This window comes from Hemitrygon akajei, chromosome 23, assembly GCF_048418815.1.
Source record: "Hemitrygon akajei chromosome 23, sHemAka1.3, whole genome shotgun sequence".
NCBI classification, from domain to species: domain Eukaryota; kingdom Metazoa; phylum Chordata; class Chondrichthyes; order Myliobatiformes; family Dasyatidae; genus Hemitrygon; species Hemitrygon akajei.
Window position 1 is genome coordinate 63,651,276 of NC_133146.1, and position 13,120 is coordinate 63,664,395.

At 39.6% G+C, this 13,120-nt stretch overlaps 1 protein-coding gene across 1 annotated transcript; it reads left to right on the forward strand.

Annotated features, from left to right (window-relative positions):
- The first annotated feature begins 1,011 nt into the window (after positions 1 to 1,011).
- On the forward strand, positions 1,012 to 6,914 carry emx2 (empty spiracles homeobox 2). Its single transcript, XM_073027849.1, has 3 exons — positions 1,012 to 2,156; positions 3,406 to 3,590; positions 5,732 to 6,914. The coding sequence occupies exons 1-3, from the start codon at positions 1,769 to 1,771 to the stop codon at positions 5,897 to 5,899; spliced, it is 741 nt and encodes a 246-aa protein (XP_072883950.1). The 5' UTR covers positions 1,012 to 1,768; the 3' UTR covers positions 5,900 to 6,914.
- The last annotated feature ends 6,206 nt before the right edge of the window (positions 6,915 to 13,120 follow it).

Here is a 13,120-nt window from a genome sequence, read left to right on the forward strand (position 1 = left end):
CACTGGTTTAGATTATATTTAACCACTAACAGTGATTCCATTGTAACGGCATTCAAAAAAGGCCCATTCATATAGACTGTGTGTATCTTTACAAGACAAAAACATTTTACAGTTAAGGTCTGTAATAAACAAACTGCTCAGATTTGTATTATTTCTTTATATTTATTTACATACAAATATAAAAAGGATTTTAACTTCTCAGTGAAGGATACATGGCTATGGTAGGCCAGGAATTTTGCTAGGGCCCGATTCACCTCTGAGATCCAATATAGAATTCATTATGGTTTCGAGTATTAATAATATGGAAATAATCTCCTTGACGTCACTCTCGCAGCGCTAATAGCTCTTAAGAATAAAACACCGCGATATTTAAAACATTAGGCCTTTAATTGCAGCGGTCCCATGAATGGTAAGAGCCGTTGCCGTAACGCAATCACAATGGGGCACGGTGAAAGATACTTTGCTACTTTGAACTGATGTTTGGCATCACAGTGCACACGCGGCAGTAGTGATAAGCGATTCACATTACAATGGATGCACGGCAAAATTCTAATTGCTAGCGTTCAATATTTCTGCTGGCATCTGATAAGAGGTGCTATTGAACATCCGTTTTCTCCCCAAAAGCATGTGTAACTGTCCATAAGGAGGAACTCCCCTTTAAATGTCAATCCCCGCAAATACAGTGGGAAAGAGAGAGAGAAAATAAAATCGGCGATTAACAAGATGTTTCCCAATTTAATCTTTCAGTCTAAATGAATTTGGCAAATACCTGTTTACAGGATTCTCTTGAATGATCGCGAGTGATACACAGAGGCTTTTTAAAGATTATTTACTTAATACAGCCCGAACTATTAACACGAAGCAAGAGAAAGGGATATTAAAGCACTCAGGAACCACACAGACTGCGCAGAGTCGATATAATTATCTAATAGCATAATTCCCCTACCTGACCAATAGAAATATAGGGATTCGGTCCGAACAAAGTCCCGGGATGCGAGGCAGCAACTAAACTCAGGAGCGAGCCGACATTAAGAGAGACTGCGCGCTTTTCATTCGATAGCGATTTAGACTTTGTTGTTTTAGGAATCATTTCTAACCCCCCTCTCTAATCCCGCGTTACTGTTATATATTGTGCGATGCGGAGTAAATTTAAAGAACGTTACGACGTGAGTAGGAGAAAATTCAAGGAACAGATCAGAAATCCACGTTTGCAGATTTGCCTCCGCAGAACTTTCCGTTCTACTTTTGCAAGAAGTTTTTATTCAGAAGGGCCTTTGGCAAATCGAATTGGGATTTCTGCCTAACACCTATCCCCCGCCGGAAGATGAAGCTGTGAGTGGTCGCCGAGGTTTTATTGCCCGGTGCCTCGCTCCATTCCGTACGGATTGAATCCACCTCTCCGGGTTTAAAGAGTATTTGACGCACTTAAGAGTCTCCGCTCAACCTCAAGGCGAGTAATAGCGACCAATCATCAAGCCATTACAGGGCTTCACTGGAAGCTGTTTATGTGATATCAGCTCTAATTAGCTCATGAACTAACAAATCGTTTGCACAACTTTCCAGCCGTGTGATAAAGTGACCGCATAGATGGATTGTCCCTGGACTATGTGGCCACATCGTTTCTAAAGTGTTCGCGGACCAACTTTTAATGTACGCGTCCTTAATCTCAGCAGTAATACTTTTCTTTTTTGGGGGGAGTGTCGCACAACTGCCCGTTTCTCTTTCTCTCACTCTCTTGCACTGAGGATATACTGACTGGCAAAAAACCATGTTTCAGCCTACACCTAAGCGATGTTTTACCATTGAATCTCTGGTAGCCAAGGACAGTCCACTGCCTGCATCGAGATCAGAGGAACCTATAAGGCCAGCCGCCCTCAGCTATGCGAACTCTAGCCCCGTGAATCCATTCCTGAACGGCTTTCCTACCAGCGGCAGAGCGATCTACTCCAATCCGGAGCTGGTGTTCGCTGACGCGGTCTCTCACCAAACCAACTCGGCGGTACCGGTTCACCCAGTCCCTCCACATGCTTTAGCAGCTCACCCTCTGCAGTCGTCCCATTCTCCACATCCCTTATTTGCATCGCAACAAAGAGACCCTTCGAGTTTCTATCCATGGCTAATACACAGGTACAGATATCTGGGACACAGGTTTCAAGGTACGTCCAATTTTAATCCACAGATATTTGATTTTATTTCTTAATGTCTGCAATGCACAGTAGAAGCATTTTATGCTCTCCCATTTCCGCCGTGACAGATCTATACTTACCGCTTTCTGTGTAACACCACTCTGACTTATTGTCCAGTGAAGGAGACCGAAAGTTTGATACGAGAGTTTGCTGCCCGGCCCTTTTGCAGAGTTTGGCAGAGAGTTGTTCTGCTTTGAGAGTAGTGGAAGTCGGGGTGAGAGTGGCGGTGGGGGGGGGGGGGGGGGTCGGGGGGTTAGGAGACACTGTTTCTAATTCCCAAAATTCAGAAGCTGTGCGTGGCAAACGGCGAAACGACCTTACAGGAGCGGCCTCATAGAAAGGGGTTCAAATTATTGGCTTTTTGCACGAATTAATAGATTTTGCTATGGCCGGCGATCCCCCCAATACAGGCACTGTAATGTAGCGCATTCGGCCGGCATTAGAAATATACTCGCATGCGATTTTCATTTCGTTTCTCAGTCAGTCCCGTAAATGGGTGTAGAACGACCAGAGGCCGACGGCGGTCTCTGCTCAGTGCTTCCGTCAGGGAAAATCTGCGGATTTCTGTAACTCTGGAGGTCTCGCCATTTTTGCATCTTTCCCCCCTTTATATACGTGGCCACTATCCAAGTGGATTATATAAAATTCCAATGTGTTCTACTAAATGGAACCGAGACGAGTGGGCTAAGAACGTTAAGGCAATTTTTTAGACTGGACATTTTCTAAATGAACTCAATGCATTTACGAGTAAACTATTTTTAAATTGGCATTTTACCCCTCCTGTGGCGATTGAAGTGTTATTTTTGAAATATACGCTCAATAAATTGACAATTATATCTTGGTGTTGAGTTTTGGTTGTGCAGAGATAAATATATTTAGTATTTTGGATTTGTGTTCGTTCAGCTTAATAGGCAGTGGTGCATAATCCTCGCTGCTTCTATTTATTTCAATTGTACACTATGTTTTTAAAATATATTATATTGAACGAATTCTGTAAATTAAATTGACAAACGGCTCTGTTGAGACGTTAGGAAGGGACCGGCCACAACACGTAGGCTTCAGCGTTAACATTGCCGTTTCGGTGATTGTGACTAACTTCAGTACAAACTGAATTCTGGAAAAGGAAAATGATTTTCAGAGCTGCCATCAGAGGCAAGGTTTCGGTGGCGTTACAAGACGGCCCTGCACTCTATTTGTTGACTTCTTGTGTGATTCTCAGGAAACGAGACGAGCCCAGAGAGTTTTTTATTGCACAATGCACTCGCCAGAAAGCCCAAGCGCATCCGAACGGCCTTCTCGCCGTCTCAGTTGCTAAGGCTGGAGCACGCCTTCGAGAAAAATCACTACGTAGTGGGAGCAGAACGGAAACAACTGGCCCACAGTCTTAGCTTAACAGAAACTCAGGTGGGAAAAACTCGCTTCTCTCTCTCTCTTATTGTTGACGACATTTTTTTTACACAAAATAAGTGTGCCGGTGAACTTACATGGAAATAAAACTTGTTTCTAAGGCATAGCAGCAATCGCGTTTAATGTAATACTCCTCGGTGAATTTTCAGTCAAATTTTGATACATTTTTAGCGGGTTGTTTTAAAAGTCAATAGAGTTTATATTAAATATTAGAAGTGCGTTCTGGTCAAATATATTGGCACAGGAAAGATCCTGGACAATTTCGAAGACTTTCTATGGATTGATATGCTGATTTAAAATTTTCCAAAAGTACTCGTTAAATATTTATTAAAATAATGAGGAATTGTGTAATTTTCTACAACTTGATCAGATATAATATATGTGATTGTATGATGGTTTAGCATTGAATATGTTCGGGATCCACGCTGTTGCTAATTGCAGTCACGAATATTAAGAGCCGCTCTCTTTAGCCGTTGGGTTTGGTTAGATAGGAACGACGTTTAAGATCTTCAGCCATGCCGCTTTGAGAAAGGAGTCACCAAGAAGTACTGATGACATCTGACATTTCAAGTCCCGTTGAATATTTGCATCAGACCATTTCTGTCAGCGAGTTCCTTACAGCCGCGAATTCTTAATGACGATTGAAAGTGGAGTATATGCAGGTACACAAGAAAAGGGGTGGAAGAGATTTAGAGTAGGAAATAGCATAACGCGGGCACATACACCGTAAAGGTCTGTGGACATGCTCCATTTTAGAAAGCTTTGTGCTTTTCAAATTCGTCTCGGGCAAAACATTGAGCGGGAACAAATAGGTCGCCTTCTCCATTTGCCTGACGAACAAGGGAGCGGTCAGGCTTAATTTCCTATTTAATGTGTTCTTTAAGGTGGCTTTGTGTGATGCGAATCGATGCTGGCTGGGTGCTTTTGTCTGGCTGACGGGCTTGGCCTGAACACGCGAGATCCCTTTGGAGACCAGCAGACTCCCCCTCAATTAGGGAAGAGAGAGAGAGAGGGAGGGAGGGAGAGGGAAAGGGTGAAGGAGAGGGACAGAGTTGTTTATCGTGCGACAACTAACGGACAAGAGATTCCCAGCGCAAACCCATAGACGCGTTTGAGTGCTTTAATATACAATTTATTCATTAATCTGGCACCCTTATGTTCAGGGTTTTAATAATGTATGAAATGTGTTTGCATCACGTATGCACTTGCAGAGGCAATTAGTATCATTCATTTTTCCCGAATTTTAGCATTGTGCACAACGCTCTCAGTGAAACATGCACATAGATTTTAGCAAAGAAATTTGTGGTAATTTTGTATTTTTTAATGATGGGCAAGTACAACTCGTTTCAAAGCGGAAACATTGATCTAGAGGTATTGTGTGTGTGTGTCTGTAAAGTAGTTTGGCTGCAGCGTGCGGCCCTCTTCCCTCCGAGACACTCGTGCGCAACTTTGTGAAGTCCAAGTCATTGAGTCGAGCTGTTAGCTTCAGAAGACAGAGAATGGAATTAGAATTGTTTTGATTTTTGTTTTGTCAAGAAATTCCCAGTCAGTGTGTGCCTTACAAAATGTGTGGCGATGTCGCAAAACGTTAAAAAAGGTGTTTGTCCGAATTTTCTATTGGCGTAAAACCGCAATAGGGGATGAGGTGGCAGTAGGATTGGTAGGGGTAACAAAGGAAAGGGCGCGAAGGTCACAGTTTGATTTGGAGAATAGTATATGTTAGTTTATTTAATGAAATAAACCAAATCTAAACTTTCCTGACATATCTTCACCGAGAGAATTATTACAGTAAACAACTACACAGATTACGTTGCTGTTGAGCACTTGGCCTAAACGCATTTCTTTTCACTCAAGTTTAATTTTGGGGCACGTGTACATACACGGGACATGAATGATCCTTGCATCAATTAATACGGAAAATAAGAAAAATCTCTAACCCGTGAAATTACAAGCAAATCAATAATAATCAAAGATATCGCGTTCCTATTAAAGAAGGTAACGTTTGTTTAATTGATGAACGCAGAGAAAGTGTGAATCGCAGACAATCAAGTTCTAACACAGTATTTCTAAAAATAATATGCAAAACACAATTAGCTTTTTATTGTTAAATTCATTGGAAACTTCTGGGACTTTTTCAGGTAAAAGTATGGTTCCAGAACAGAAGAACGAAATTTAAACGGCAGAAGTTGGAAGAGGAGGGGACAGATGCACAGCAGAAGAAGAAGGGGACCCACCATGTCAATCGATGGAGACTTGCGACTAAACAGGCCAGTCCTGAGGAGATCGATGTCACCTCGGACGATTAGAACTGGAAACAAAACCTATGTCAAACTATAGTGTTACTTTCAAAACAGCAGAGTTGCTGATGTAGAAAATGGGAAAATAAAAATACTTCATCCAAAATGCAATTCCTGTGACGAGGCAGCTGAGGTAAGGAGAGGTCCAAGAGGTGGCACTACGCGCTGTCCAGAGGCAGCGATCAATCAACTCCGGGCAAGATGATTGACAAGCGGACTTTAATGTAAGGCAGTTCGCTTTTACGCGAACTCCTAATCCAATTCCGGACTTTTTGCACTTCCGAATTCAAATTATAAAGAACTGAATGGAACAAAATATCTAAAATCCACACCTGTTTCACAAACTTGAATTGCATGTGAGCCGATCGTGAAAAGATGGATTATTATAAATTCAAAAATGCGGGACTAATTTTTTTTATTTTTTCTTATTTGCTTTAAGAAAGGTTCTGTCAGCTGTGTGCTTTTTACAGAGAAAAATTGCTGTTAAAAAAATCCCTGTTAAATAATTATACCTTCTGGCGTCGATGTGATTGTGTACAGCTTTCAGGTAGAAGTGCTGCGTTTTAATGTTCACAAAACCAATAAACAAAGTTAGACATCTTTGGATTAACAAAACAAAAACAACCATTTTGATCACAATTTCAGTACTTTATTTAAAATAAGAAAACTTTTTTTTAATTAAAAGAGAATTCCCGAGTTTTCTTTGTTCATCAGTCTGAAGCGAAATGAGAATTCCCGTGAGGTGACCTGGTTTGGCTGAGCTTGCTTGCAAGTTGCTACAGAAGATTAGGAGTAAAATCATTATCCATCTCTGGGCGGCTGTGGTCAACGAAGCACTGAGCCTGTTAATGCGTGTGTATTGCGACACTAAAGTGAAAGATGTCTCTGTAATGTCTTCTATCGAATGTAAATACTTGTGTTCGTTGAGTTTGTTGCAATTCTAACACATTATACTTCCAAGAAGTATGTCATTGTCATATATTGTCAATAAAGATTTATCCATTCGCTGCTCAGAATAATCAAATTAGTGGACATGTATGGGTTTTGTTCGAATCAAAATGACCCAACTCTGCCCATAATATTGTCAGTGTTTTGTAATCTATTTAACTCGATTGACATTATTGAATCAATTAACCCTTTGAATTCTCAGTTTCTGACCCATTTCAGAACGCGGGCCTTTCTTCCCACCAATTACATTCGCAAAGATGCAATCCCTATCGTGCTAGATATTATATTAAGAGACCAATTAGTGCGGCTGATGCTAGATAATTAGTTGCTATTATTTTGATTTGCATGTGTTGAGAAGTGAAATTGTATATTTTAAATAGAAAATTTGAAGGGTTTTCTGGCGATTAAGTTATTAAATCAATGTCTACATGATTGGTTGGTTCCAACTTTTCATTGTTTTGACATTTTTTCCTGTTCATGCTTTTTCTGTCATCATATCAGAAAAGATAGAGGTGCACGAACAAATTAATTTGTCGGCGCTTGACATGCTCGAAACTGTACCGTGCAAGAGAGAGAATAGAATTTTATTAATTTAATTGAAATAGCAATTAATACTGTAGCATTTGAACTGTTTGTAACCAGCTCTTGACTACAAAACGGGTTTCTGAGGCAGGCAATGTTTTTCATGGTTCATTTACCTTTCATCCTGATAGGCTGCATTAATCAGTTTTATTTCCATTCACAGAAACCTCGTCTGCCCTGTATAGCTACAAAGAGTCCTAAAATCTTTTGTGAAAGTGCAAATCAGTTTAAGCAATTATCATACCAGGAATATGAGGAAAGCGGACGCGGTGCTATTGGCTCGTTTAATCTCTTAATCCATGAATAGGGGAATAGTTTGACATAACTGCGGACAATCTCACTAGTCGTCACACTGTGATACGGCGCATTTACAAAGCACAGGAAAAATAAGAGCTTTGTTTTAACTCGTGTCTTTAAATTGCACAATTAATTACTGTCCACACGCGTCTTCGCAATGGGGAAACAGGGTTCGTAGAAACTGATAGCAATGCATGCTCTCGAGTGCTAGGGGAGGTAATAAAATGCAGTAACGTTAAAGGATGACCAACATGAAATAAGATATCTTTACACATTGAGGACACTGTTTAAACTATCTTTAAATAAAATATATAATAAAATGTAATATATTGTTAAAAGTTTGTCCATGGGAGCTGCCCGTTTGCACTGGAGTTCATAGCACTGTTCCAAATATGTATCCGAATAGCTTTGTGGCTCGTGATACGTGTTTCCCCGCATGTTTATCTAATATTTATTTTCCGTTTATTTAATGCCAAGTTTCTAGCCGCTGATATAACGCTATGATATGTCCTTATCGTTGAACCGTTTTGATCAGCAATATGCCAATAATTCTATAGTTCTTTAGTATAAAGCTTCGCACCTAACAGCGTGGTCGTTTTTCGAAATGGTTTCCCATCTGGATCGGGCAAAAAAGAGCTCCGTCTTGCGCTGTACATATACTTAGCAGGAAGAACGTAAAGCGTCCTGCGCAGAAACAGCAATAAATCTTTTGAGAATACCATTAGCTTTGAAAAACCTAAAAGCTTTATTACAAACCGATCTTTGAAAATAGGGGATTAGGAGGCTGAAAAGGTTCCACAATACTTAGAAGAAAAGGTTTCATGCTAATGAGGTTAATGCCCTTTGTATCGCAGGACTACACAACTTCATTACCCACTATCTCAGCGTACACCAAGCGGCGCTGAGGACCCAACTGCCGCTGAATACACATGAGCTTTCCCTGACCGGCTAAAGAAGGATTTTATACCAGGTCTGTTCAAACTAGATAATTATATCTTTTCAAGTCGGAATTAAGATAAATAACTGGAGGATAGGCGGCTCGCCTTGATCCTTGGAACCAAATTCGGCGCACTTTTCCTAAGCATCAAACAGTCACAGGGCAGTTATCTCATTAGAAGTTTCTCTACCTTGCACGGCTGATTCCATTTACTCATTCAAAAAGAACAACCTCTCTCAAAATAAAACTGTGTACTAATTATACACCGTGATTTAGATTTTTCAAAAATTAAAATGTTACCAATATACCTTTCCTGGTCATTATTTCCCGTGTGTTTCAGACTGTGAAATTCATTGCACAGAGAAACTCTTGGTAATAAAAGGCCGTAATTCTTAATCCCCCTGGTATTGTTCATTGTGTGTTGTTGTGTTAAACCCATCTTTTATTGTGCAGACATAGGATTAATATTTTCATTAAAATATCAAAGAAAAAGAATTGGTCTGGTTGGGGTTGTTAATCGAACGGCAGAAATTTCACTATAGTTACGGTAGAAGTGAGAGGCGAGATTTTTAAAAATGCATCTATATCTTTATCGATCTGTATGTGTCCATAAACTGCCGCTCAGTCGGCAGCATACCTGTATTAATTCTGTACCTGCTCCCTAGAGTGCGTCCTTTTCGTTTATCCAGGTGGTTTCTTTATTGCATTAGATGTCCATTTGAGGGTCTAAGCGAGAATGCTCCAGTTTGCAGTAATGTACTAAAGGTCTATTTACCGAATTCAAGAGTGAACTGGGCGAGATATTAAAGTTCATGAAAACACGACTGTTATATTACTATCTACTTAAGATTGACTAAGAAATTCGCCTTGTCGTATTTGCTAATGGTGAAGGTAAGGGTTCCTCTATATTCGCTGCCTATTATAATGGGAGTGTGGAGCGAGATACTGCTTCTCAAATTGGATGTAAATTGTTTATATGATGAATTAAAACTTCTAAAAATTGATCTGGTTTACCGTTTAGTTTTCAATCTCCTGACTCCCTGGTTCTCGTTTCCTTTGCTAATTGTAGCCAAGCGTCTCAAGCTTTAATTTATATCCGGCCCGCTCTGTAAAACTTAGCGGAAATTAGCAACATGACTATAAACCAGGGAAAGGTACCGTGAAACTTGTTCATGAAAAGCGGTTCTACAGAAAGCAATTTCCCTGATATACGAGCGTCAGTCTGATACCCCTTCTGCCTTGAGTCAGAAACCCAAAGCTTGTTTAACAGCACTGCTGGCTTTCCCTGTTGTATTCTCTGATCAGTATCACTGTTTTAGGAACTACTTAGACCTCATAGATCAATTGATTTACTTAAAGAAAACAAGCCCGCTGCGATTTGCAAGTGGGAGTTTTGAGAACCCAGTGACCCAGGCACTAACCTTAATCTGCATGATACCTGGTCGTGGTGGGACAGCCGAGGAGTGAAACACTTTAATGTCACGGTTTCAAGCAACATCAAAAAAACCCAATAAATCAATCTTTTTTTCCCTTATTTAATCGATCAATTGCAATTATTCCAGCAATCCACCAGAGTGAGTCATTAATATATGACAGGCATGACTGCAAGAATACCCATTAATTGACTTCCTAATCTCACAAAAAATGAGCATTTAAAAATGACTTCCATATTTAGCAGCTAATCATATACAATGCAATCTCATTACCGATCCTAACTTCTTCACATGCTGAAGTATTGCATTGTAAAATGTTCTTTCTTTGCAGTATTTCAAAACTATTGTTAAATACGTGTGTTTCTCTTTTACTCACACCGAAGAATAATTTCACAATCATTTTCATATTTTTCTCTTTCGGCGTATTTGAGATTATAAATTTAACTTTGTGTTCTTATTTTTTGAATTGGTGAGTATATCATCCGATTGTTGTATCTACGACAAATGACAGCTGAAAACACGGAAGACCAGAGTAGCAGCGCATCTTGCGATTTTCCAGCCACTGCGCTTTGTTATTTCAGCAACCCTGTTACTACAAGCACCAAATTTACAGTATTTTGCCCAAATATCTAATTTCAAATCCTCAGCCTCACGTTTTCCTTGCAGCAGTTATAAAGCAAGGCTAAAAAAACTTTCGCGTTCACTCTGCAGCCATCATTTATACCGCGGCTCCTATCGCCGTTGATAGACTGACGTCAGGAAGAATTTGATCCATCCAGTCTCACGAATTGCCTCTGAAAGTGATCCCTGAAATGAGAGTACACGCTCTACACAATTCCCATGGCCTTGACATAAGGTACAGCGATAAATATACACCGCTAATGAGCAATTACCATATAATCACCTTCCAATTAGCTTGCATAATGATGAATTAAACATTCCAGCTTGCTGGATTATGTTTCCTTACTTTGTATATTATTTACGAAGGCTAGCCACTGAAAGCACAAAAATATCGAATTATATGGGGACTTTTCTGATCAGAGTGTCATTATAAATTCAATTGTATGGTTTTTCATTTGGCAAAAGACGTATAGACTGTCTGGAATCACCGAGATATTCTGAGGCTGCCTCTAAATTAATTGGAAGGCATCACATTTTTAGTCGTATTAATGCCATTTATTTCATAAAATAGTTAACAAAGATGACTAAAGAACAGAAAAACAGAAATTCGCATTGCTTACTGGAACAGTAAGGGTAATATGATTTCATGTGTGTATATATATATATATATATACTTGTCTCTTTACAGTATTGGTATACTAAAGTTTATATATTTTAAAGTAAGGTTATTCAAGTTTCGTCATCGGGGAGTTATGTAATAAATGTTTGTCTCTAAATATTTTTCTCTGATCCAGTGATTATATTTTAAGATGAATAAGGTTGTTGACTCCATGGGATGAATCATTTACAATGGGAGCACCATTGTCTTCAGATTCCAATGTTGTCTCCAAAACGAGAGAGTAGTCACTTTGACATAAATTGTAGAGGTAGACTACCAGACAATAGCGGTTTAACAAAGGACCAAGACTTACACGCGTTTACCTGTGTTGTGCATTGTTCCTCTGCTCTTTCGTCAACGGCTAAAATCAGACAGTTGTCATGAGTCATACTGGGGCATGTAAGGCTCCTACTGTCATATTTACAGATTAAGAAAAAACAGGATTGCGTGCAGCCGCCGAAAATGAATGAAATGTGAAACAGACACAAGATGGAGCATAATGTATGGTCAGCGGCTTAATTATTAAAGAAGTTTCTGAAAGCTGTTCAATTAATGGCTGCCGGGAGCCATATTTTATAATATCAGCAAACAACCGGATACGTGACAGAGCTCGTATACATCTTGTAGGAGGCGGGGGCAAATGGTTTGGGCATCTCCATAGATTGTTTTAGCCAGCACGATGCAACTCACTGAAGGAACAGGTTAATGTAGATTCTCTGTTCTTGACCCTTCTCAGAGATATTAGCAACAATGAATAGAATGTGGTCAATGTGATCTTACACCTACACCAATGTCAAAGATTCCTCATGAGATGTGCCGTTCGTTTTGTTTAGCTAACCTGTGCAAAAAGAGACAAAGATCCACAGGCTCGGATTATTTCAATGGGCTCACTGCTTCACCTTTTAGACGAAAATGATCGCATTTTGACTCCGTCCAAAAAATATCCCCTTATTCTTGGCAATCAGCAACAAAATTATTCCTAATAGGAATGTAATCGTACTACCGATCTAAACGCTTTGATCTAATACATAGTTGTTAACTTGGCAATTATTTTATCAGATTAATATCTTTAATACCGCAATCTCAAGTGAAAATACGGAACATTTGACGATAGTTCCTCCTATCGGAATAATGGATAACGGTATAGAGTTAATGAATATTTAAACTCGATTGGTTTTAATGCTCAAAAACGCCAGGAAAACTGAGCGATTCAAAACTATTTAAGAAGCGTCAAAGTCGCATTTTAAAGGATTGTTGCAAGCATTCAGCCATTAATTTGTCCCGCTCCAAAGCATATTTCTGTAAAAATTATTTGAGATCAGCGTATATTACTGGCTACAATTATTGTAGAGTTAGAATTCTTTTGAGCATTGTAATGATAAACATGAATAATTCTGGCATTTAATTTATGCATATGTAGAGATAAACTAACCCGCTGTAATATAATGACGACACAACTATTGAAGTTCTCTGTAGCGGTCGTCTGCGTTTGACTTGTTAGGCACGCATTAATCTAGCTTTGAAAACTGCGATACTTCTGAAACGTGTGATTGTGTATGCCTTTGTGTGTGCGTTTGTGTGCGTATGAGTGTATGTGTGTGGCTGTGCGTTGGTGTGTGTATGAGTGTATGTGTGTGATGTATGCGTTTGTATGTATGTGAGTGTATGTATACGAGTGTGTGCATTTGTGTGTGTGTGTGTGTGTGTGTGTGTGTGTGTGTGTGTGTGTGTGTGTGTGTGTGTGTGTGTATCCA